A 25,862-nucleotide genomic window follows, 5' to 3' on the forward strand; every position below is an offset into this window, starting at 1 on the left:
CCTGTGGGCAGATTTGATAAACTGAAATTATTCTGATCCTTAGGTTTCTTTTGTCATAGGATGTTCCAGGAACAACTTGGCAAAGACCTGATGCCTTTTGCTCACAGGCTTCATATTGTATTAATTATCATCTTAAACCGAGATTGTGCAGATTTGGTTCTGTCACATCAATTGCTCACTTTAATCTATCAAAATGAATTCCTGTTTAATTTGTTGATGTACAAAACAGGACTTTCAAGAAGGTCTCGAGCTCAAACTTCAAAGCAGATTGAATCAGATATCTGGAAGAAAGCATCTTTTAAAGCACACATTCTTCCTCATTAAATACTGAAGTCCAGAGATACATTGTTTGCTTTTGTAAGTTAGTTTGAAGAGTTCTCTTTACAGCATTTCTATTCCAGAAGATTTAGAAAAGTTCACTTATGATGTAGTAAGATAGATAGTTACATATCTCCACTTCATGTTATAGCTTTTGGATGTTGAAACAAACAAGTTTTGTGATACCCTATGCTATTGCACCACTGCTGTCAATGGAACTGTCAGAACATAATGATATTTATATAGATGTAACTTTTAAATATTTTTGCTGCAAGAAGTACCCAACTCTGATTTCTGAATCACGTAAATGCAAAGTAAAGTCAGCATTCAGTCTTACCAGACCATAGTGATGCTCTCTCATTAGAAAGATGACTGGTTCAGAGATTGTAGGAACTGCAGATGCTGAAGAATCTGATATAACAAGACATATAGCTGGATGAACACAGCAGGCCAAGCAGCATCAGAGGAGCAAGAAGGCTGACGTTTCGGTTCTAGACCCTTCTTAGGGCTCTACACCTTGTTATCTCAGAGAGATGGCTGGTGATGGTTTAACCTGGAGGTCACCACATCTCAGGCAAGGGAGAATCCTTCATGGTAACCTCAGCTAGCATAGGAATTGAGTCCACACTATTGGCAACACTCAACATTGCAAACCAGCCATCCAGCCAAATGAGCTAACCAATCTCACAGGTAGTGTGATGTACTGGTATCATCAAATCAAACAGCACAGAAGAGGCCTATTAGTTCTATACCATCAAAGTGGTACAGTGAAGGCTAATGCTATGGAGGCAAAACAACTAGGGACTGTAAATATCTGTTACCTACTAATAATCCCAGTAGATAATTTGAGACAAACATTTTTAACAGGAAACGGTTTCAATGTGGAATTTGTTTTCACATAAGAGCATCTGAGGCAATTTTTAAAAAAAATTGTTCAGGGAATGTCACTGGCCAGGCTAATATTTATTATCTATCTCTAAATGCCCAGAGAGCAGTTAGCAGCCAACCACATTGGTTTGGGTCTGGAATCACTATAGGCCAAACAAAGTAAAGACAATAGATTTCCTTCTCTAATGGATTTTAATGAACCAGATTTTTACAACAATCAACACTGATCACATAATTATCTTTCAGCTATTCTTTTGTTTATATGCCAGATTTTTGTTCAATTCAAATGCCACCATCTGCCATGGAAGGATTCAAATACATAACCCAGAACATCAGCCTTGGTACAGTGAAATTACAACAAGCCCCACTGTGTCCTCAACAGATGTGTTTAAAGGGCGTGGGATGACAGGAGTGATAAATTTACTCTTGCTGCAGTTATTCATTGTGTACAAGGAATCATGCCATATTGGTGTCAGATGACGTGAAACCGGAGTCTAGGCTGACAGGGCTCCATGTTTCTTTCACCATCCTTGGTTTAGAGTGCGTCCAATGAAATCTGTTGCTGTTCACACACAACAGTGTCACTCAATCTTTCGCAGAAGGGGAAGGTGGATAACCAAATGAGGGTTCAGAGACTTAGGTGAACTAGGGAGGGAAGAGAAGCTTCGGGAGTACAAATGCTGGCACAGAACTGTTACTTGGGCTGAATGGTCTCTTTCTGCCTTGCACAGCACTTTTTTGAGACACCTGTAGCCCTGATAGAGTGTGTTCTTTAGCTTCTGGAGTGTGAGCTGACAATGTCAGAAATTGAAGTAGAGAAAAGGAGGCTAGTTGAAATGCCTCAAGAGCTGGCATCACTTTCTCTCATTGGTCGTTAATCCAGAGCTGACATGCTGCCAAAAGCTGGCTATACAACACCTCGGAATCTTTAGTTTGTATGACCCACAATTGAGTTAGCCACCATTTCAGTTCTTCACAAAGGAAGTTGTTACTGAACTCATCATTTGGTAATTTATCGGCACAAGTTAGGGTTGCAAAACTTCTTGCACTTGCCTGGAGTCTCCAAGAATTAAAGGTTAATCTCCACGTCACTGCAGCAGAGCAACATGAGAGGAAAATCATGGGGTCAATTGAAAAAGGTGTTATTTTTCCACCACCTTTCAGTTCTAAAAGTATTGGAAATGGGGAGAAAGAGCCATTTGACTGATACTGAGGAATCGGGTAATGGACTTTGTGTTGCACGATTTCTGATAGGTGTGTCGAGGTGGGCACTTTGAGAATGGCCACATCAGGCAGCCAATGGTATGAATGTAGGGGGTTGCATCTTGTTATGGATCCTATATGTCCAAGCAGGGCTGTGTTTGGCTGAGCTGAAGCTGGAGCTTGGTCATGGCTATTCACCTAATTTGTGCTGGAAAGTACAATTACAACGCAGTATTGGGTGGGGGCAACTTTCTGAAGGTACAATGGGATGGAACCGTCATACCGAATCACACTTTGCCTGCCTGCAAACTGTGAGTGACATTCTCTCCTCCTGGCATTCTCATGTACTGGGATATAGCCTTCGTGGCCCTTTATCACTGATTCTAGGATCAAACAGTCACTATTCAAACTTACATTTCTGAATGTGAAAAGCAGTGAACCAACCTAACTTTTAAGAACAAATTTCAGATCATTGTGATGGTCAAACAACCTCCTTAGCAATGCATGATGCAACATTATAATTTCTTTATCAGTTGACCATCCCTCCCTGGTTGATCCTCAGTTGGAGTTTTGCTGCTCTCCAGAGAAGCTGTGCGCAGCTCCACTTTAATATATTCAAGGAAATATTTCCAGAACAGTTTCATTTTGTACACACTAGAGCTGCAACAGCTGAAAGGGAGAAGAGCCTGACGTCATTGCTGGGAGCATCTGTGTTTCTTTTCGAGGAATTTTGCTATGTCCTCAATTGTGCTGCACAGAGGAGGTTAAAATTCCCATTTTTGCCTCCCTGAGGGCATTGGACGCTGGAGTCTCCTCATGTCTGTCTACAATAAGTCCAGCTCTTCCAGGCTCCGCAACAAGACCGTGTCCCTGACGTCCATGAAGACTTTACGGATATTTTCTGTGTCTGTGGCACAAGTGAAGTGCCAGTAGATTTTTCGTTTCTCTTCGTTTTGCCTCAGGTACATTTTTAAAATAAAGTTCATGGCAGCAGAAGCATTTCTTCTGGCACCTGAAGACAAAGCAAGGTTACATTTGTGGGAAGCCAGAATTCAGGTTAACACAAGCGGGGGAGGAGATGAGAGTGTTTGAACACCAGTTTCCGAAGGGAATTCATTTCCCACAGAGGAGGCCACTTGGCCCATCCTGTCCATGCTGGTTCGCTCCAAGATCTAACTAGTGCCACTTCCCCGCTCTTTGCCCAGTTGCCCTGCTGATTTGTACTTAAGAATCCGTACCTTGGTATCCAACATGGCACCGTAAGTCGTGACTTGTAAAGCTTTTACCATACTCAGTAGAGTACATGTGACAATAAAGCTAATTATAACTTTAATACTGATTTCCACCCTCATCAATTTATCCAATTCATTTTAGAAAGTTACTGTTAAAACAAAACAATTCACAACATGACATTATTACTTCTCATCTCCCCTCTAATTTTGGTGGCTGCCAACCTGAAACATGTGCCCTCCGATTACTGACTTCCCATGTACAAAAAAAATTTAATCCTTCAAAACGTTTCAATTTGAAAACATTTTTAAAAATTCCGAAACACCTCGATTAATTTACCCTATCATCTCCTCAGCTCTAAGGTAAAAAATAATCACACAGTGGATTTGGGATCTATACCAACATGATGAGATGATCCGTCCACGACAGATATCATGCCCCTGAGCCTAGGAACACTGGGACATAGGAACAGGAATAAGCCATTCAGCCCCTTGAGCCTGTTGCAACAATCAACAAGATCATGGCTAATCTATGACCTAACTCCATATACTTACCCTTGGCCTTAATATCTTTCCTTAATAGAAATTTATCTACCTCCAATTTAAAATCAACAACTGACTTAGTATCAGCTGTGGAGGAGATGGCCTAGTGATATTATCACTAGGCTATTAATCCAATGGCCAGGTAATGTTCTTGGGACCTAGGTTCAAATCCCATCATGGCTGATTGTGGAAATTGAATATAATAAAACAAACTGAGATCATGAGTCCAATGATAAAACCATTGCTGATCGTTGGAGGGAAAAACCCACCTGGTTCAGTAATGCCTATTAAGGAAGGAAATCTGCCTTCCTTATCCGGTCTGCCCTAAATGTGACTCCAGACCCATAGCAAAGTGGTTGCCTCTCATCTATGCAATTTGGAATGGACAATTAATCCTGGCATGGCCAATGATGTCCACATCCTGTGAATGAATTATAAAAGATATCTGCTGTTTGTGGAAGAGAGTTTGAAACATCTACTGCCCTTTGTGTGTTGAAGTGCTTCCTAACATCTCTCCTGAATGGTCTGGCCCCAATTCTGAGACAATACCACCTTGTTCTAGAATCCCCAACCCATGGAAATAGTTTATCTGCATTTACCCTGTTTTTTCCCTCCTGTTACTATCTTGACTATTTCAAGCAGATCACCCCTTCTAAATTCAAGAAACAGGCCAAATTATATATACAACATGTTTCACTGTGTTTTGTAACAAAATACATGTGACAATAAATAAATCAAATTGAATCAAATTTGTATAATGTCTCCTAATGACTTAACTTGGCATGCATAACTTATCACTGGGGGTCATTCCAGCTGGGATTCACATAAAATAGTGGTATCCAGGACCAGGAGTCACAGTCTAAAGATATAAGGTCAGGCTGAGATGAAGAATTGTTTCCTCAACCAGACAGAGGTGAGCCTGTGGAATCCCCTGCTACAGAAAGTGGTTTAGGCCAAAACATAGCATGATCAAGTAAGATTTCCGTCCCTCAAGGACATTAGTGAGGAGGAGATAGTAGGAACTGCAGATGCTGGAGAATCTGAGATAACAAGGTGTAGAGCTGGATGACCACAGCAGGCCAAGCAGCATCAGAGAGGCAGGAAGGCTGATGTTTCAGGCCTAGACCCTTCAGAAAAATGAAGAAGGGTCTAGGCCCGAAATGACAGCCTTCTTGCTCCTCCGATGCTGCTTGGCCTGCTGTGTTCATCCAGCTCTACACCTTGTTATCTCTCATTAGTGAGGCAGTTCAGTTTTCATAATAATGGCTTTTTGGTTAGTGTTCAACTACTGATTCCAGAGTTTTACTGAATTCTGCCAAGAGGGGATTTGAACCCAGGTGCCTAGAACAATACCTGGATCTCTGGATTAATACTCCAACAGCAACGCCACTAGACCCTTGTCTTCACTTATGGACAAGCAAAGGTGACAACATTGTATGATTGCACTGCTGCAGAGAAAACCTATTTTGCAAAGAAATAGCAGTGTTGTCCTTCCATGAATGTTCCTGAATCAGCCACAACAATATACAGTATCTCTAACACTGTAAAAGTTTCCAAGGCACTTCATAGGAATATAGTAAAACAACATTTTACACTGAATGACATATAGAGGCAATAGAACAGGTAAGCAGAAGTGCGGTCAAAAAAGGTAGCCTTTAAGAAGCACCTTAAAAGGAGGAGAGAGTGAGAGAAAAGCATGGAAGTTTTGGAAGCAAGCTCCATTGCTTATGGCCCAGGCAGTTGGGGATACCACTGTTGCCTATGGTGCAGCTATGAAAATTGAAAACGCACAAGAGCCCAAAGTTTGAAGAACTCAGACCTTGGAGAGAAATGTCCATTTACGTCAAATATAACAACAAGTTGCTACCACCACCTTTTGCATTTTTCAATTTCATTTGTGGGATGTGGGCATCGCAGGCTGGCCAACGGTTCTTGCCCATCCCTAGTTGCCCCTTGAGAAGGTGGTGGTGAGCTGCCTACTTGAACTGTTGCAGTTTACCTGCTGTGGGTTGACCCATAATGCCCTTAACGAGGGAATTCCAGGACTTTGATCAACAGCAGTGAAGGAACAGCGATATATTTCCAAGTCAGAATGGTGAGTGGTTTGGAGGGGATGTAGTGGTGTTCCCATGTATCTCCTGCCCTTGTTCTTCTAGGTGGAAGTGGCAGTGGATACATCAGTCTCTGCTGTTCAGATGTGTCAGCTAGGAGTTTTACAGATCAGTTTAAAAGAGTAGTCAAAGCATTATTCTGCTTCTAACCCTGAGCAGTACCTGTCCTGGGAGTGCTTGATGGGGGGCAATGTAAAGAGAGCTTTACTCTGTCTCTAGCCCTGTACTATTGAAGGGAGGAGTAAACTGGGGAATTAATAAACATCTGAACAATCCCAATTCATTTAAAATCCCTGAAGTTTTGCCTTTGTTGGATGACTGTGACTCTGAATTGTTGATTGATTTCTATTTAAATTGTTTTGTTTCTATTCAATCAAGAATTGTTAAACATTTTCAGTCACTGACAATTTCTGCTGGCCTTGTTCCAGATAGTGCTCACCTGTGCAATGTGTAAGTATGTGTGTAATATTATATGTTTTGTACATATACCTTGGCATTAGATTAAAATTCATTCTTTCCAAAAAACAAAGGATACCACAAGAGTTCCTAGAATTTCATTCTGCTGTCACAGTGCTGTTGGAGTGAACTTAGATTGTAAGGGTTAAATGGAGATTGTTATAGTAAAAGTGAAAACTAGCCTTCAATTAATGAGCCTTGTACCGGAACAACTTTATGTATCCTAGAGGTTAGTGCCAGCAGGAATTTGTAGGAATCTTGTACAGATTGGAGATAATGTTAACAAAAACATTCCTTGCCCTGAAGCAAGGGGAGATTTAGAGACAAGGACGTGACACACACTGATAAGGACAGGGGAAACAGCAATGGCTGGAGAACAGATAAGCTGTTTCTTATGTGTGTGTGAAGCAAGATTGGAATTTGGGTAAGGAGATGCCTGTGGTGAAAGTTCTCATTTTTTCTGTATCCTTCAGAGTATTATGCTGGTCTAACTGCAATGATGCCCACCCTACACTGCTTAAATAAACCAATCATAAACCTGTACCTGGTATCCAGTGATGGATGATTAGAAGTTACCACTAAAGTGTCTTAATCATATTTCAGTTCTCAGCCAGGAGTATTGCATAAAGAGGTCCAAGGGCAGACAATAATATGGACATTTCTGAGATAACCGATCCCAAAACACTATAAAGTGTTTGGGAAGTCTAAAGACAGAATTTTCAACGCTGAGGAAATTCAAGTTTGTAGACCCAATTTGTCATAAGGGCACTGTCACACACAGTTTTCATTCTGGAGTAGGTAGGAAAGGGAATTGAGTCATATCTGCCAGCCATGGAAGATGCCTTGAACTCTTTGGGACTTTGCTCCAGTAGATTAAAAGACGCTTTGGTCCTCACACCTCACTCATTGTCAAAGTCTCCTGCCTACCAACCTACGCCTTTACCCACCACCACATCTCTCAGTCGTGCCATGCTCTCCCAATTCAGGAGAATTTCTTTCCCTTTCACCTCAATCAGCATAAATGTTGACTTATTTTAATAAAAGAAAAGCAATCATACGGTGAGAACTCACGCAAAGCAAGGAAGGAAAAGCTGGAGTTTTTTTTACTTACCATCAAATTCATGAAAATAGTCTCCTAAATGCGATCTAAGAATCTTTTCTTCCAAAATATCTTTTTTATTCAAGAAAAGAATCATTGATGAATTCACAAAGCAGTCAGACTTCAAAATAAAATGAAAAAGGGCGAGACTCTCCTTCATTCGATTCTGCAACAAAGAAAAATCAGATCAGATAGAGAATACTTGCAAATTTAAGTTTTAAAATTGCTCCCCTTTCATTTTGTTGTACGTGGGTCCGGAAGGGTTAATGCTTGATTGAGTTCAATAAGGACCACACACTGTGAGGATGCCAGGAAGACATGGTGGCAGAGTAAAGGAGGATCCATTGGGAGGCTGTCCCATAGTATGACACAACAGTGTTTCTAGCAAATTGAGCCTATTCTTATGACCTGTAAATAGTTGCAGAAAATACAGTGACCTACATCTTGTTTGTTCTACAAGACTCTTCTCGATAGACCAGTTGTTGGCTATGCTTACACTCACTGGACTACGTTAGCCCCTAAAGAACATTTGGAAGATATAGGTGGCATCACATATAAAATAGTGATCAATGGGGGATCTAAAGATTTAATTTAGAAGTGCCCAACCCAGTGAGGGACACATGCTGGCAATGCAGAAGAGTTCAAAGAAAGCAGAAACTTTGGATTGCTGCGTACAAGATCTTGTGTCAATGACACAGAAAGAATCTGATAAGGGATGGACTGAAACAGAAGAAATTTGGAGCTCCAAACCAGAGGCATAAGCTGCATCATGAGGTCGTGAGCTATGGGAGAGTTCCTGAATCCAAATTCAGCAAGTGAGCGAACAGACATTGAACGCTGGGTATGTCAAAACTCAAAATCCCCAATGCAAAGATGAATCTTTAAATGACACAGTCATTCAGGCTAGAAGAATGAGAATTTTAAAAAACTAATTTGCAGCTCAGATCAGTTGTGTTGCCACAGTATGCAGAGAACACAAGTCTGCTCGGAGAAATCGGAACACACAGGACCAAGACAGCAATTTGCATAATCCAGGAGTGGAGAGCTGGGATTGTTATTATGCTGGGTACTTAATGCAGATAAACATTGAGCAATTTAAAGATGTGGGTGAGTCTGGTCTAACAAGGAAAATTTTTCAGAAGGCTGCAGTTTTTGCAGATGGCGCCAATGGATGGCACATTGGCAGCGCACATGTACAGACACATCTGGTAGCGGATCAAAGATGGCCTTGCTCTGATGCTGCATGAAACAAAGATGGCACTGCCTGGACAAAAATGGCACTGCCCACATAATCACAGTGAAGGACAGAGTCAAATATCTGAGCATTCACTCACTGAAATCCACCAATGTTTCATCTATGAAATTTAGAACCTCAAAAGCTGTTCTTAGGTGTTTTGTTTAAGCAAAGAAATATTTCTCTGATTTTGTTGAAACTTTAACAGCCATTTTAGCATTTGGGCCAATTATTCCATTTCAGAAGATTCCAGTACAGCTGGGAAAGGCAGGAAAACAAAGAAACAAAGAAACCTACAGCACAGGAACAGGCCCTTCAGCCCTCCAAGCCTGCACCGATCAAGATCCTCTGTCTAACCTGTCATCTATTTTCTAACGGTCTGTGTCCATTCGCTCCCTGCCCATCCATGTACCTGTCCAAATATATCTTAAAAGACACTAACGTGTCTGTGTCTACCACCTCCGCTGGCAACGTGTTCCAGGCACCCACCACCCTCTGTGGAAAGAACTTTCCACGCATATCTCCCTTAAACTTTCCTCCTCTCACTTTAAACTCATGACCCCTAGTAATCGAGTCCCCCACTCTGGGAAAAAACTTTTTGCTATCCACCCTGTCTATACCCCTCATGATTTTGTAGACCTTCTATACCCCTCATGATTTTGTAAACCTCCAGTAAAGCCACAAAAGGCAGATAAACATCTATTATAGATGTGAAAGTCAGGAATCTTCCACCAGAGTGCAGAATCCTCTATTAAGCTGTGAAAACAGAAAAACTCTCCATAACAGCAATTTTCAAGGGAACGGTAATTACTCCAATCCAGAAATCTTTAAAGACATTAGAATATCTTATCACATTCAGAAAGCATAGCATCAGAAATGATGCTGCCTGGAAGACCGACTTTCAGAGCTGGGCCAAACAGAACACAAACCGACCTATCCCCTCCCTAGCTCCCCACTTACACTCACATTTACTGGCTCCAACCCAGCCTCCTTGATGTGTCTGTCTTCTCTCCATCTATCTTCTCCTTTATCCATCTTCTAGCCGCCTTCCCCTTTCTCCCTATTTATTTCAGAATCCCCTATCCCTTCCCCATTTCTGAAGAAGGGTCTCGACCAGAAACGGCAGCATTCCTGCTCCTGTGATGCAGCTTAGCCTGCTGTGTTCATCCAGCTCTACACCTTGTTGCCACAAAATTGGCAGCCCAGACAAAACATATGATATAGAATAGTTTCTAAACCGAATACTATGTCAGAAGCTGAACAAGTAAATACACTTCTACACACAATTGCAGATACAGCAGATGTTAGTGCTTGTAAAAGAAAGAATGGACATGTTCATTAGAGGGAGGCGGTGGCCTAGTGGTATTATCGCTGGACTGTTAATCCAGAGACCCAGATAATGTTCAGGGGACCAGGATTTGAACCCTGCTGTGACAGATGGTGGAGTTTAAATTGAATAAGTATCTGGAATTAAGTGTCCAATGATGACTATGAATCCATTGTTGGAAAAACCCATCCAGTTCACTAATGTCCTTTAGGAAAGGAAACTGCCATCCTTGCCTGGTCTGGCCTACATGTGACTCCAGACCCACAGCAATATAGTTGACTCTCAGCCTCCCTCTGGGCAATTAGGGACGGGTAATAAATGTTTCCCAGCCAGTGATGGCCCCAACCCATGAATGAATGAATAAAGGAAAACAAAAGAAATTCAAAGTGATTCTGAAATCGTTTGACAATTAGTTCAACCCCAGAACTAATAAAATACTTGAAAGAACAAGATTTAACAGAAGAAGACAGTATCTAGGAAGATTTGGAAATGACTTCATTAATGACTCTACAGTCAAAAGGAGAGATGCAAATATGGTGATTTAAAGTGAGATTTCACAAGAAACTGAATTGTTGTAGGCATTCTTATTGCAGACATTGATTAGGCATTTGTAAGATTTATTATAACTCACAATGCCTTCGTCACCACCTTGTCTACCTGGACTCCACCTTCAAAGAACTATGCACCCGCATACCTCGGTCTCTTTCTTTGGTAATATTCCCCATAAGTACCTGGAACTCACTGCCTAAAATGATGTCAAGGCAGGAATTCTCAAGACTTTTAAGAATTATTTAGATGAATACTTGAAATGCCATTGCATACATGGCTGTAAAATTGAATTAAAACTTTGGATGTTTGAAGACCTGCATGGGCATGATGTGCCAAAGCGTATTGTAAGAACGCTATGACTCTACGATCGTGGAGATTTGGAATGATTAGATAGTTAGCTCATTGGTTGTGAGGATGGGTAGGTGTTAGAGCAGGTGAGGTGGGTTGGGTATTAAATAGTGAGTCATTTGATGTAGCCTTGAGCTCATCCCTGTGCCAGGGAACTTGTCATTTCAACCAATTGCATGTGAAACTGACAAGGGCGGATCTCAAGTAATTACATTGTCTTCTCAAATATAAAAACGCAATGGGCAATAAAAATGTCAAGGAACATCATCATAAAACAAAAGTCACTGAAAACTATTGCAGATATTAAAGTGTGACAAGGAATTACCTTAAGATTAGATTCCCTATTTTATGGAAACAGGCACTTTGGTCCAACAAGTCCACTCCGCCCCCTGAAGCATCCCACCCAGACCCATCCCCCTATAACCCACACACCCCTGAACACTATGGACAATTTAGCATGGCCAATCCACCTAACCTGCACATCTTTGGACTGTGGGAGGAAACTGGAGCACCCGGAGGAAACCCACGCAGACACCGGGAGAATGTGCAAACTCCACACAGACAGTCGCCTGATGCGGGAATCGAACCCAGGTCCCTGGCGCTGTGAGACTGCAGTGCTAACCACTGAGCAACCGTGCCGCCCCTAAACCACTGAGCCACCGTGCCGCCCCTAATGCTAACCACTGAGAAACCGTGCCGCCCCTAAACCACTGAGCCACCGTGCCGCCCCTAATGCTAACCACTGAGCCACCGTGCCACCCCTAAACCACTGAGCCACCGTGCCGCCCCTAATGCTAACCACTGAGCCACCGTGCCACCCCTAAACTACTGAGCCACCGTGCCGCCCCTAATGCTAACCTCTGAGCCACCGTGCCACCCCTAAACCACTGAGCCACCGTGCCGCCCCTAATGCTAACCTCTGAGCCACCGTGCCGCCCCTCACTAACCACTGAGCCACCGTGTCGCCCCTACTAACCACTGAGCCACCGTGCCACCCCTACATTTCATACTCCCATTCGGTTAATGTATATTCATATCAAAATGCTCTTGATGATTCTGTTTAAATGAAGTTCAAGCTGCACTATATATAAGAGCAACTTGCTGATTGCTGATGGAGAGTCACCCCCCATTATCAGAACACTGACAGATTCCAAGAACATATTGACCATGAATTTCCATTAAAACCAAGTAGACTGAAAAATTATGCTTTCTAAGCATTCAAATTTCAGATCCACAATGTCAGCCGCAATGATCCCTGCTGAAAACACAGACTGATAAAATGACCATATATGTGTTAATTCCCAACAGTCCAAAAGGGAAGCAGAGGTCAATGGCAAGGTAACTTCACACCACGCGGTCCCCAGGGATCCAAGGAGTCTTACCTCATTCTCACTCTCTTCTAGGACTTGATCATATTCACTGAGAGAGGCCAGAAATATAACCGATATGACATTCTCAAAGCAGTGGATCCATTTTCTCCTCTCAGACTTCTGTCCTCCAACATCCACAATTCTAAGAGTTAGAGAAGGATTAGAAATCTTAAAGACAACTGGTTCCATCAGGAATTACAATAGATCATGGTGTACCACAGGAAGAATCCAAACACATGTAAGATATTGTTGCTTTAAAAAATAGTCTCAAAAATAAAAAAAGAACAGGATTAAATGTAAATCATAGAATGTTCGGTTTACTATCAAATGCTAATACATCCATTTAACAAAAAAAAACCTAAGATAGATTTCTAGATTCCTTCAATCACACTCAGTGGCTCCAATGAGATTCAGTAGAACCCCACCCAACATCAGTTAAATGAATCCAATGTAGTTAATTTTTTGCAAATTTAATTGCATTGAAATCTGAGTCTATAACGGAAAATTCCTGGTGGATTTGTATAGCACACGTCATAAAATTGTGGACCTGTGGCCCTTATATTCGATCCAGCAAAATGAATGGATCGTAAATCATTAGCTTTGGCCACAAGATTCTGGATTCTATTTACTTCTTCTGCTCAAGTAATAAACCTTATGTGAAAACTTATACCTGATTTCAACTATTGCAATGCTTTCCCAGACATAGTGTAACCAGTATTAGGAGACATCCCTCTTTTATGAAGAGCAGACGCCAGCAATTTCCCTGTTCACTTGAAAACTACTTTCTAATTGTACTAATTGTTCCACATAGAATGGCACAATTGAATGCATTCAAGCGTGAGTTAAAGAGTTTTTGGACTGTTTACAGCAGATATCTCAAGGCACTGGAGCAGTACCACCAACGCTGCCTGCACACAATCCAGCCAGTCTACTGGCAAGAAAAACACAGCAACAACAGTGTCCTCGATCAGGCCCACATCCCCAACGCTGAGGCACTGACCACCCTTGATCGACTGTAATCGGCCGAGCATATTGTCTGCATGACTGACATGAGACTCCCTAAGCACGGACTCTACTCCTAGTTTCGAAACAGCAGGTAAGCCCCAGGTGGGCAGAAGAAACATTTCAGTAACACCCACAAGGCCTCACTGGGGAAGTGTAGTATTCCCACAGACATGTGGGAATCACTGGCCCAACACCGTCCAAAGTGGTGGAGGAGCATAGGGAAGGTGTCAAGCACCTCGAGGACTTGCCGTTAGGCAAAAGTGGAAGCCAGATGAAAACAGCAAAAGGAGCGTGCTGACACATCCACGCCTCACCCACCCCTCCCTGTGACCACCTTCTGCCCCTGCTGTAACAGAGACTGCGGAAACCACATCAGTTTGTACAGCCACCTATAGGCTTACCCTGAGAGTGGAAGAAAGTCATCCTCGTCTGCAAGGGACTGTCAATGATGAAGATGAGAGAGGTTTTTGCCTGTGACGGGGGGACACCCAGCAGAATGGGGTCAAGGTCACAATCCACCATGGTCTTATAAAAAGGCAGAGTTGGATTAATAGGTCAAATGGTCCACACTTATTCCTGTTTCGTGTGATCTTACTAAAAATAATAACCAGGGTTTGTCAATTTCTTCATGTACCATGTCCTGTTTGATTTCTTTGACTCTGGTGCAGTTACGCTCTCCAAGCTAAATTAAACTATACATGACAGTGGGGATGAGAAAAGAGGAGGAAAGGTAGGGAGAATGAGAGAGGGATGAGAGACAAAGGGATCTTGAGTTGGAGAGGCTGCAAGAGAAGAAATGTGAGGGGTGCAACCAGCACACAGGGCAGGGAGATGGATTACAGTCCAAAGACTGGGGCTCGGGGCAGCATTGCCCTCAATAGGCCGGGCAGCACCAGAGGAGCAGGAAGGGTCCCAAACCGAAACGTCAGCTTTCCTGCTCCTCTGATCCTGCCTGGCTTGCTGTATTCCTCCAGCTCCACACTGTGTTATCTGACTCCAGCATCGCTATTTCTTACTATCTCTCATTGTACTCAAGTTGGGTGGAGGAGTGGGAGGGGGAGATGTTAGGACCCTGGCCCAGGAACAGCAGTGGGGCCCATAATTTCTGTCCATGGTCCTGGATGGAGTGAGGATTGTGAATTAGATAAGTTGCAGAAGAGATAGTAACAGAGTGGAAAGAAAGAAAGCACATGAAATGAATCTTATCAGTCCAGTTTTGTTGTTGTTTTGCTCCCATGAACAATTGAAGTTTAAATGACAGTGAAAGTGAGAAAGGAATGAAATAGGGGAATTGAATCATAGAATCGCTGCAGCGTGGAAGCAGGCCACTCAGCCCATTGAGTTCACACTGACCCTCCAAACAGCATCCCGCCCAGACCCATCTCTCTACCTTATCCCTGTAACCCTGCATTTCGCACGGCTAATCCACTTAGCCTGAACATCCCTGGATACTATGGGCAATTTAGCATGGCTAACCTAACCAACCTGCACATCTTTAGACCGTTGGAGGAAACCAGAACACCTGGAGGAAACGGACACAGAGAGTTGCCCAAGGATGGACTTGAACTCGGGTCCCTAGTGCTGTTAGCGGTGCTAACCACAGAGCCACCATGTCACCCTTGGGCTAGATAAGGGTCCAATAACTGGGGTTCATTGGAAGGAAGGATAGAAAGTGAGAATGAGAGTGGAAAAGAAGGAATAAAACAGAGAGAGATGGAAATAAAGCACATTAAAAATTACATTGCTGGGCTGGGTTTCAAGCTCCCTGGCAAAGCATACTTTAGTTGTTGCGAGAGTTACCGGCAGACACATGGAAAATTACATATAAAATATCATCGCATCACTACACTGTATATTTCTCTATTTCTTGAAACACTGACGACCTCCACTCCAAAAGACATATTTTATTTAATTCACTACAATTAGCAAAGAAATTACAGTGATTAACGAGGTTATTTTGCTAGCTCTATTGAGCAAAGATCTTGTAGCCCCTATAACTTGTACCTTTCTTCTCTTTCCAAGAAAATAATTCCTGCTTACCTTAAGGATACATGATGCATGTTAAATGAATACTCATTGATGCCTGTTGTTGGTACTCGAACTCTCAAGACATCTTGATCTGTTGGTATGTAATCACTGGCTGCAATACGATCGATGTCAGTCAGGTAACTGCAAAAGAAATGACCGGACACCCGTGAGTCAGCGGATGGGCAGAATGGAAAGGATGAATGAGTAGACTTGTATCCTTAAGCTATAGCACTGAAGTATATGAACATAGACTGACTATTTAAAGGGGGGGAATCACTGGAAAGATGATACATTAAGATCACTCACTTGTGTCATTATCATCCCCAACATGCACAGTACCAGACTATCACCCATTTCTTCTTGATGTACATATCTGAGAAATGGCCTGAGATAGTAATTCCAAATGGAAACTGTTCATTAACAGTTTTAGAAAGGAGATTGTTTAACAGGCGTAAGTATGAACCTTCTTTAACAAGTTAAAAACATTTCAAATCTGAGAACAAAACAACCCATATTGTTTTGGTTGGGGTGGGGTGGGGGAGTGGAGGTAGTCAAGTCTTTCGGTTAAAATTGGGATGCTTAAAATTTCAAAAACCTGGAACCTGGCAACTGCTGGTCTCCAACACGCCAGCTTCTAGTTTAATATTACCGGATTTCATGTTATAATAGACGGGGCTTAATGATCCTGCAACTGATGTATGAGATCCAAATCATCCAATCATGCATAATTTAAGCTACCAATTGGAGTGGGCGGCCCCACAAATGGCCCATCCTCAGTGACAAGGGCAGCCTGTTACCTCTGTGTAAAAGAAAAATCCAAAGAACTGTGGATGTATGAAATCAGAAACAAAAATAGAAATTGCTGGAGAAGCTCAGCAGGTCTGGCAGCATCTGTGGAGAGAAAGCAGAGTTAGCCTTTGGGTCCAGTGATCCTTCTTCTGACTTTTCTTTTTTCCCCATTCTGATGAAGAGTCCCTGGGTCAGAAAGGTTAAATGTGTTCTCTCTCCACAGATGCTGCCAGACTTGTTGAGGTTACCCAGCAAATTAAGTTTTTAGAGAAAATGGGAACTGCAGATGCTAGAGAATCCGAGACAACAAAGTGTGGAGCTGGGTGAACACAGCAGGCGAAGCGGCATCTTAGAAGCACAAAAGCTTGATGAAGGGTCGAGGCCTGAAATGTCAGCTTTTATGCTCCTAAGATGCAAATTAATTTTTTACCTCTATCTAAAAGACTAGGTAACAGTCTTCAACCAGAAGTGCTGAGTAGTTGGGTATTTTGGCCTCCTCCAGAAGTCCTAGCATTATAAATGCTGATAATCTGCCAATTTGATTCACTTAAGAGATGCCTGAAGGCACTGGATACTACAAAGGCAATGGGTCCTTATAATATTCTAGCAATAGTATTGGGGCTAGTGCTCCAGAATTTGACGTGTCCCTTGCCAAGCATCAACACTGGCATCTACACAACAATGTGGAAAATTGCCCCAGTTTGTCCTGTACACAAAAAGCATGACAAACCTAATCCCATCAATTGTTGCTGCAACAGTCCATTCTCAGTCATTAGAGTGTTGGAAGGCATCACTGACAGTGCTATCAAGCAGCACTCATCCACTAATAACCTGCTCACTGTTACTCAGTTTGGGTTCTGCCAGGGTTACTCAACTCATGATGTGCCTACAACCTTTGCCCAAAAATACGGGCAAAAGATCTGAATTCCTCAGGTGAGATGAAAGTGATTGCCTTCAACACCCAGGCAACATTTGAGTGAGTCTGGAATCAAGGGTGTTAAGAAAGAAAGAACTGTAAGTGCTGGAAATCTGAAGAAGGGTCACTGGACCAAAATTTTTACTCTGCTGTTTCTCCACAGATGCTATCAGACCTTTGGAGTTCTCCAGCAATTTCTATTTTCATGGCATCAAGGAGCCCAAACAGATATGAAGTAAAAGCATTTCAGGGGAATCGTCCCCACTGGTTGAAGTCATATCTAGCACAAGGGAAGATGGTTGTGGTTGCTCAAGGTCATCTCAGCTCCAGGACATCTCTGGAGGAATTCCTCAGGGTTGTGTCTTAAGCTCAACCATCATCAATTACTTCAGCAATGACCTTCCCTCCACCATTATGTCAGAAATAGGTCAGATAATTAACTGTACATGGATCCTCAGATACTGGCCTTTGTCCATGGTTGATAAGTGGCAGATAACATTCATGCCACACAAGTGCCAGGCAACCACCTACTCAAATAAGAGAGAAGCTAACCATTTCACCTTGACATTCAATACAAACATCCTGGGGACTAGTGAAGTCCACAAACTGAACTGAATAAGCCACATACACATCATGGCTGTAAGAGCTGGACAATCTTCAATGATAACTCACCTCCTGTCTTCTCAAAGTCAACCCACTATCCACAAGACACAAATCAGGAATGTGATGGAATCTTCCCCACTTGCCCTGTATGGGTTCAGCTCTAACAACACTTAAGAAGCTTAACACCATCCAGAACAAAGCAAGCCACCGCCCCATCCACCATTTTCAACACCCACCACAAACACACAATGGCAGCAATGTGTATCATCTACAAGGTGTACAGCAACTCACCAAGGACCCTATGCAGGACTATCGAGTCCCACAACCTCTACCACCTAGCAGAACTAGGGATGTAGCCATTCATGGGAACACCACTAGCTGAATATTTCCCTCCAGGCACTCGCAAGCCTGATTTGGAAATATATAATCATTCCTTCACTGGTGCTGGGTCAAAACCCTGGTACTCCCTTCCTACCAGCACTGTGCCTACACCCTAAGGATTACAGCTGTTTGGGATGGTGGCTCAGTATTGCCTTTACATGAGTAATCAGGAATGGGCAATAAATGCTGACCTTGGCAGTAATTCCCATGACCTATAGAAAATAAAGCAAGTGATAGAGAGCGGCAGGAGTCGATGAACTTGCACTTCACAGGTGAGCCACAGGTGAGACTAGGACTCCTAATTTAATAGCTGGATTTCTGAGTTCACAGGATGAAGGCAATGCTGGTGGGGCCAAAATTTATTACCCATCCCAGAAGGCAGTTAAGAGTCAACCCCATTGCTTTGGGTATGGAGTCCAGGTAGTGGTCAGTGCTTTGGGCATAGGAGTTACAATGTCATGTTGCGACTGTACAGGACTTTGTTGAGGCATTTATGGCATATGGCGTTCAATTTTGGTCCCCCGCTATAAAAAGATGTTGTTAAACTTGAAAGGGTTCAGGAAAGATTTACAAGGATGTTCTCGGGCTTGGAGGGTTTGACCTATAGGGATAGGCTGAATAGACTGGGGCTAGTTACACTGGAGCATCAGAGGCTGAGGAGTGATCTTAAAGTGTTTTTTAAAGTCATGCGGGGCATGGATAGCATGAATAGTCAAGATCTTTTCCCCACAGTAGAGGAGTCTAAACCTGTGCAATCATTGGCAAATATCCCTACTTCTGACCTTATGATGGAAGAAAGGTTATTTCAGAGGGCAACCGAGAATCAACCATATTGTTGTGGGTTTGGAGTCACATGTTGGTGAGGATGGCAGTTCCCTCCTGAAGGGGACTCGTGAACTAGATGAGTTTTTCCAATAATCAACAATGATTTCATGGTTACCATTAGATTCTTAATTGCAGATTTCTTGCAACAGAATTCAAATTCCACCTTCTGAAATGGCAGGATTTCAACCCAGGTCCCCGGAACATTTAGCTTAGTTTCGGGATTAATAGTCTACCAATAATACCACTAGGGCATCATTTCCTCTTATGTAAGTATGCAAAGCTGCAGCAGGGAATTCACTTTGCAGAAGTCTCTAAGGTTTAACCATCCCGAGAGGAATGAACAAAATACCAATTCCACGGTTCGCGTGACTGCTGGTTATAATCCCTTTCAGAGAACATTGCCGGTAGCTGCCTCCCAACCTGCTACACCCAGCACTCAGGACACTGAGGTAACTGTGGTGAATGACAGGAAAACTATACAGGGCTCCTAATGTTGCCATTATGGAATATTAGTAAGGTCACTACCTTATTCTCGAAGGAGTGCCAATTGCCTAAATTAAACTTGGGCCAAAGATTGGAACAGGCAACAAGCCAATTTCAAATCAGGTTTAATCTAGGCTATATAAAAATCAAAACCAAAATCTGTGAACAGGGTAATCCTGAGATGAAAATCCTATCTATTATTTCAATTAAAAAGAATTAAGAGAACAAATAATTATGTGGAAACAATTGTCACAGAAGAGCATTAAACCTAATAATATAACTCAGTTCAAAAGGTAATGAGGTGTAATTCTAAAGATTGCTGGGATAGAGACCAAGAGGCAAAGCAAAACCCCAATGTAACTGTGGAAGCAAATTTCCCTTCATTCTTCCACCCTAAAGATAAGTATAGGCAAACAGAACTAACGTGCATTGATTGAGTTCTGACAAAGAGTTAACTCTCCTCTCTCTCTTCAGATTCTGCCAGATTTACCGAGTTTCTCCAGCACTTTCTGCTTGTGTTACAATTAGTGGCATGATTGCAAATATTAAGTGAATTCCTGGACAGAAGGGAACATCTGAAAGAAAAATAAAAAATAAAAAAAGACTTACTAATTTGTAGAGTCAAGCAACTGGTACTCTCGTCGTCGTTCATAACATATTCTCACTCCTGGATCATTCCATAAGCTCTTAATCGCATCTGCATGGTTCTTTTCAAGAGTAGTGATCTTATAAGCTTCTAAATCCTTTATTACCTGAGAATTTTCCTGTGAATTAAATAAGAATGCAAATAGCAGCACTAACACAGGTTTGATTCCCCGAATTCAACAAGCTTTAAATTGCTACAACAGTTGAAGTTAAGCAGAAAGACATGCAACAGCAACATTATGTAATTACACATTGACAAGTTTATGTACATAGTGCCATCTTAACAGTGGAGATGTGAGTTCATATTGGAGCTATAAACATAACTGAATATGTAACTTGAAAACTGGGATCAAAATAGGTCAGCCACTCTGGTCAACTATTCCTTCTTTCCTCATTATAATTATAATTCATTCAAAATGTCACAGAATATCACTGAGCAATGAATACATAATCTTGCATCTGGAGCACTGCTTGTTGGTTTTTCTTCGTTATATTCCTATTCCCACACTCATGACAGGAATATCAAGTGACAGCATGTAGAATTACACTTGGCTGCAGGTGGGATTGACTTTACAAAAAAAGACTATTTCACAATGAAAATTCCAATGTCCATTGGATGACACCAAATGCCAATATCATACAAAACCTCAGCATTTTCCTTAAACTCTAAACCTGAAATAATTCTGATCTTCTTTCCACTTCTGCTGCTGAAATTCTGGTTTGTGGACCTTGTCAGCTTGCGCTTCAATGGGGGACATTTCCAACATTCACTTGCTTGGGAAGTAAGATCGAGTTTGGGTGTATAACTGGTAACCAGGCATTCCTACCACTCGCTGCCCTGTTAAACTTCACAATGACCCTGCACTACTCTAAACAGCTGCCTGAAGATCTACTATTGTTCAACTGGAAACTTGTCCAAAAATAAATCCTGTTCACTCTTCATTCTCATCACGTTCCACCACATTCCTCCAGAGATAGTATGAAGTGCAGATGCTGGAGAATCTGAGATAACAAGGAGTAGAGCTGGATGAACACAGCAGGCCAAGCAGCATCAGAGGAGCAGGAAGACTGACATTTTGGGCCTAGAGCCTTCTAGGCTGTTGGACTAGCACAGTACACAGCACTTGCAGCAATAGACTGAATGTTTTCTTTCCTGACTGAAAGTTAATCCCTTACTGAAGGATTGCTCAGTGGAACACAGGGCACCACTTTACCTAAAATCCATGTTTCATTTGTGTCACCACAGCAACTGGACTCTCTCAATACTGAGGAGATCAATAACAAACCCAATCTTATTGCTCATGAACATCTGCATGTGCACTTCCAATAAACGTTGCTATAAAACAGCCATTATCTCTTTCATAAACCAATGCGGTAGTTAGTTTTGGCATCCATACCACTGGTCTGGTTGAATTTAGTTAACTCAGTGTTGATCAAGCTTCAAAGCTACTCAGCAACAGTGACTATTACACTCAACCTTTCAGGAGAATCTGTAAAATTAACTTTCGAGATGAAACAAAATGTGAGCTGGAATGATAAATACCTGACAAACAGGTCACATCTTTATTATGGTTAAGAAATTTAGTGCATGTGGTTAATATTATTTGAAGCACAGTTTTCCAGTTCAGAATCGACTGTTCTGCTGGTACTTTTACATGTCAAGTCTATCCATGTGTTGTATTACAGAATATCAATGGAATTAGCAGTAAGTTTGGATATTTTAAATCAAACAGTGCGGAGCAAGTTAGGCTTGAACCTAGACCTTCTGGCTAAGATGTAGGCACACTATCACTGTCTAACAAGACCCTTTTTAGCAGTAAGTTTGAATTTCTTTGTTAATTTAACCTATTTTTCTAATCAACCTGTTCAGAGATGTCATTACACATCTCTGGGGCAGGTGGGGCTTGAAACCGGGCCTCCTGGTTCAGGGGTAGGGAAACTGTCAGTACTCCACAACAGGGGCCCTGAGCAGTAAGTTTGCACTGATGTTGCTCATTGAAATCAGGTTCATCCAATTGTTTCTAAAATGCCTAATATCTAACTAACTAACATCCTCCACACAGCTGGAATATGAGGTAATGGTTATATTCTACAGCTAGGCTATCAATTAATAACGGACAAAGATCTGGACATTCTGCCAGTCTCCTCTCTATGGGTGGCTTGCCTCTCTGAACTTGGGGAGCAGCACTAATACAAAGCTATTTGTGACTGCAATCAATTTGTTTCAGCTAAAATTAAATCCATGGATACTGGGAATCTGAGATAAACCATCTGGTGAAAGTTGACAGAACTTGGAAAAAAAAATTGAAACTCAGATTAACTTATGTTTCCTTCCCAAATGCAGCTGATCTGGGACATAGACAATTCTTTCTTGTTAAATAGTGGGTATGGGAAGTCCACAGTAAAAAGGAACTCAGTTTTAACAAAATAACAAAGTGTGAAGCTGGATGAACACAGCAGGCCAAGCAGCATCTCAGGAGCACAAAAGCTGACGTTTCAGGCCTAGATACAATTTTAATATCTATCAATTTTAACAAAAGGCTCTTTTTGCCTCAATCAGAATGTCTTTTTAAAGTTGTTATTATGTTCAACTATGAACGCTGTTTTTGTAATAACCAGAAACTTTTCAGTCTATTTCTATTTAGCTATTTAAATCCTTCATCAATTAACAAAGAATGTTTATCAAGATGTTAACAGAGAAATGTCCCTTGATGCAGTCTTCAGTATGTCAATGTAGCCAAAGGAATTATTATTGTTATTCAGAGTCTAATGCAAAAGCACAGATGAACAGAAAATTCCTAGATTCATTGCCATTTCCAGTTCAATTATTTATAGGAAGAATTTCACTTCCATTATTCTATCATTAGTTTAGGAAATTGGCTTGGCCCATCCTGATTAAGAACAAGCTGGTATAACTTTGTTCCTGCTGTTAGTGCGTCACCCAAATCACATTCTATCACCACCACAGCAAGCTTCCCTGCATAGACTCAAAGGTGCCTTTGTGGATGCATACTCGCTGTAGTGACTGTAACAATGTTAGCCAGCTGGTCATCATAGAATGTAAGTTCCCTGATTGGCGCAGTTCATCTGGTCCAATCACAGAGCCCTGGCTGACATATAAAAAGGGTAAGTGTCGGACATTCTGACACTCTAGTACCTGACTCTGAATGGAGCAGTGCACAAGTCAAGAACTGCTCATGTGTAAATAAAGGGTGAATTGGATGACTGTATCTGCTCAAGACCAGAGACTTCCCCAACATCGAATACATATTAGCTTCAAGAGAGAGTTCCATGGCCAAAACACAGCATAAATCTTGAAATGATCCAGTACGAATCAAATTTGACAAGTTATTCAGGCTTGATGTGTGACTGTACAAAGAGAATATATCATTAGATAGCAGGATACAGATTTCATTCTTAATTCCAACAGGAATTTTCATGGTGAAAATTTGAGGAGGAAAAGCAGTATGTAACTGACAATTGATTACAGGTTGATGAGGATGAAGAATGGAACGCAACGATAAGGGGAGGCAATGGTTCAGTGGCAATGTCACTACTATGAAACTACCGTCAATTATTTTAAAAATCCATCTGGTTAACTTGTGCTCTTTAGGAAAGGAAATCTGCTAGCCTAAATATGACTCCATGCTCACAGAAATGTAGCTGGCTTTTAAATGCTGGTTGGAATATACGTAACAAGACACTCTGTTCGAGCGGTAATTGGAGAAGGGCAATAAATGTTGGTCCAGGTAGCAATGCCCGCATCCCATAATGAAATAAACATGGTAGAAACATACAGATCGTATATAAGTCAATAAGGATTAAACATAGAGAACGTGATCAGATAGGTTCCCTGTTGCAGAATAAGTTTGACATAAAACATGTCGGCAGTATCATAAATATTGGCACAGCAACTGCACATGAGCGGGAAGTGCAGCTTCTGCAGTTCAGACATCAAAGGGAAATGGGTAAAGGTCATTGATCCTTACTTTAAAATAAATTATTGGTCTTTGAGTGAAGATATCAGATGCTTGGGATAAGTGAGCATGGAAGAGATATTTCAATGCTGTCTGGTTTCAGTATAAAGGGAAAAAATAGCACTGATAGCCTTTCAGGATGTTAAGCATCTTATCTTTCTGTTGTCTCTTCTTACTGAACAGAATAATTCAGAAGTGAAGCAAGAAAGGTTTTCACTCCTTGTGTAATGTGGTCTCAAAAGCCTGACTGTTACTGTGGATAGATAGAACCTATAAGAGAAATACCTTCTAAACAAGGTCCCTTTCTATCTCTCTTTCCACGCTGCTTGTTGTCACGGCTGATAAATGCTGGCTACCTGAACTAATATGCTTTACTTGCAAAAGTAGATAGAGGATATATGGTGTGAGATTACCCACTTGAAGTTGCCTGGCAAGAAAATAATTTAATTTGAGCAATTGCTTCATTCTGCCAAACAGGTAATATTTCTGTCAGGATCCTATTCTTTGTTCCACATACAACTTAATATTGAAACAAAATTGCCTGTTGTCACTGAAGTTCCCTGACCTCATCTTCCTCCTTTTTCTCACTACCTCTTGTTTATAGCTACATTCTGCAGTGAAAAGCTTTATCTTTGATGGTTCCAAAGTTTATGAAAACATTCCAATATTTTAACAAGCAACCTGTCCCATGAACCAGAAGGCAACATATTCAAAACAAAATGTTTTTGAGGATGTGGGCCTTACTGCAAAGGCCTCATTTATTACCTACTCTAATTACCCTGACAACCAGCTGGTGGGCCTTCTCCACATGAACCACTGCGGTGCCGATGTTAACGGCTCTCCCACAATGGTGCCAGACAAAGGATTGCAGGACAGTGCCCCAATACCAGTAAAGGAGCTGGAAGGCCAATGGGTGAGTGTAACCTGGAGGTGATGGTATTTCCAAGGTGCCCTTGTCCCTACTGGTGGAGAAACTATGCAGATGTGAGGGACTGTTGAAGTAGCGCTGGCAGGTGCTGCTGTGCATCATATAGAGAATACATTCTCTAAACACCAGCGATGGAACAGGTTGATGGACACCATGGGCAGGGACACCATTAAATAAAACTATAATATGGGGTAATAACAAAAGTGTGGAGTTGAATGAACACAACTGGCCAAGCAGCATCTTAGGAGCACAAAAGCTGATGTTTTGGGCCTAGACCCTTAAGCCCGAAACGTCAGCTTTTGTGCTCCTAAGATGCTGTTTGGCCTGCTGTGTTCATCCAGCTCCACACTTTGTTACCTCGGATTCTCCAGCATCTGAGTTCCCATTATCTCTATAATATGGGGTGAGTGTGGCCTTTTGGCCAGCTCAATGTGCCAAACTCCTGTCTGCCTTTTTGGGATGAACATTAAAAATTTCATGGAGCTATTTGAGAATCAGAAACCAGTTCTCCTGGTGTCTGGCTAACATCCCTGCTCAAATAACACCTGAAACAAAAGATTAAATGTTCATTCATCACTTGCTGTTGTGGGATGCTGATAGAAAGAAA

At 41.8% G+C, this 25,862-nt stretch overlaps 1 protein-coding gene across 1 annotated transcript in view; it reads right to left on the bottom strand.

The window, feature by feature from the left end:
• Positions 1-618: 618 nt before the first annotated feature.
• Positions 619-25,862, bottom strand: part of LOC125465975 (guanine nucleotide-binding protein subunit alpha-11-like) — a 74,198-nt gene continuing 48,954 nt past the window's right edge. The window contains exons 3-7 of the mRNA XM_048560027.2: positions 20,315-20,469; positions 15,721-15,849; positions 12,688-12,817; positions 7,860-8,013; positions 619-3,421 (exon numbers count right to left, since the gene is read on the bottom strand). Of these exons, the coding sequence (XP_048415984.1) occupies positions 3,234-3,421; positions 7,860-8,013; positions 12,688-12,817; positions 15,721-15,849; positions 20,315-20,469 (756 nt within the window). The 3' untranslated portion in view covers positions 619-3,233. The remainder of the gene's footprint in view (positions 3,422-7,859; positions 8,014-12,687; positions 12,818-15,720; positions 15,850-20,314; positions 20,470-25,862) is intronic.

This window comes from Stegostoma tigrinum, chromosome 30 (assembly GCF_030684315.1).
Source record: "Stegostoma tigrinum isolate sSteTig4 chromosome 30, sSteTig4.hap1, whole genome shotgun sequence".
NCBI lineage: Eukaryota > Metazoa > Chordata > Chondrichthyes > Orectolobiformes > Stegostomatidae > Stegostoma > Stegostoma tigrinum.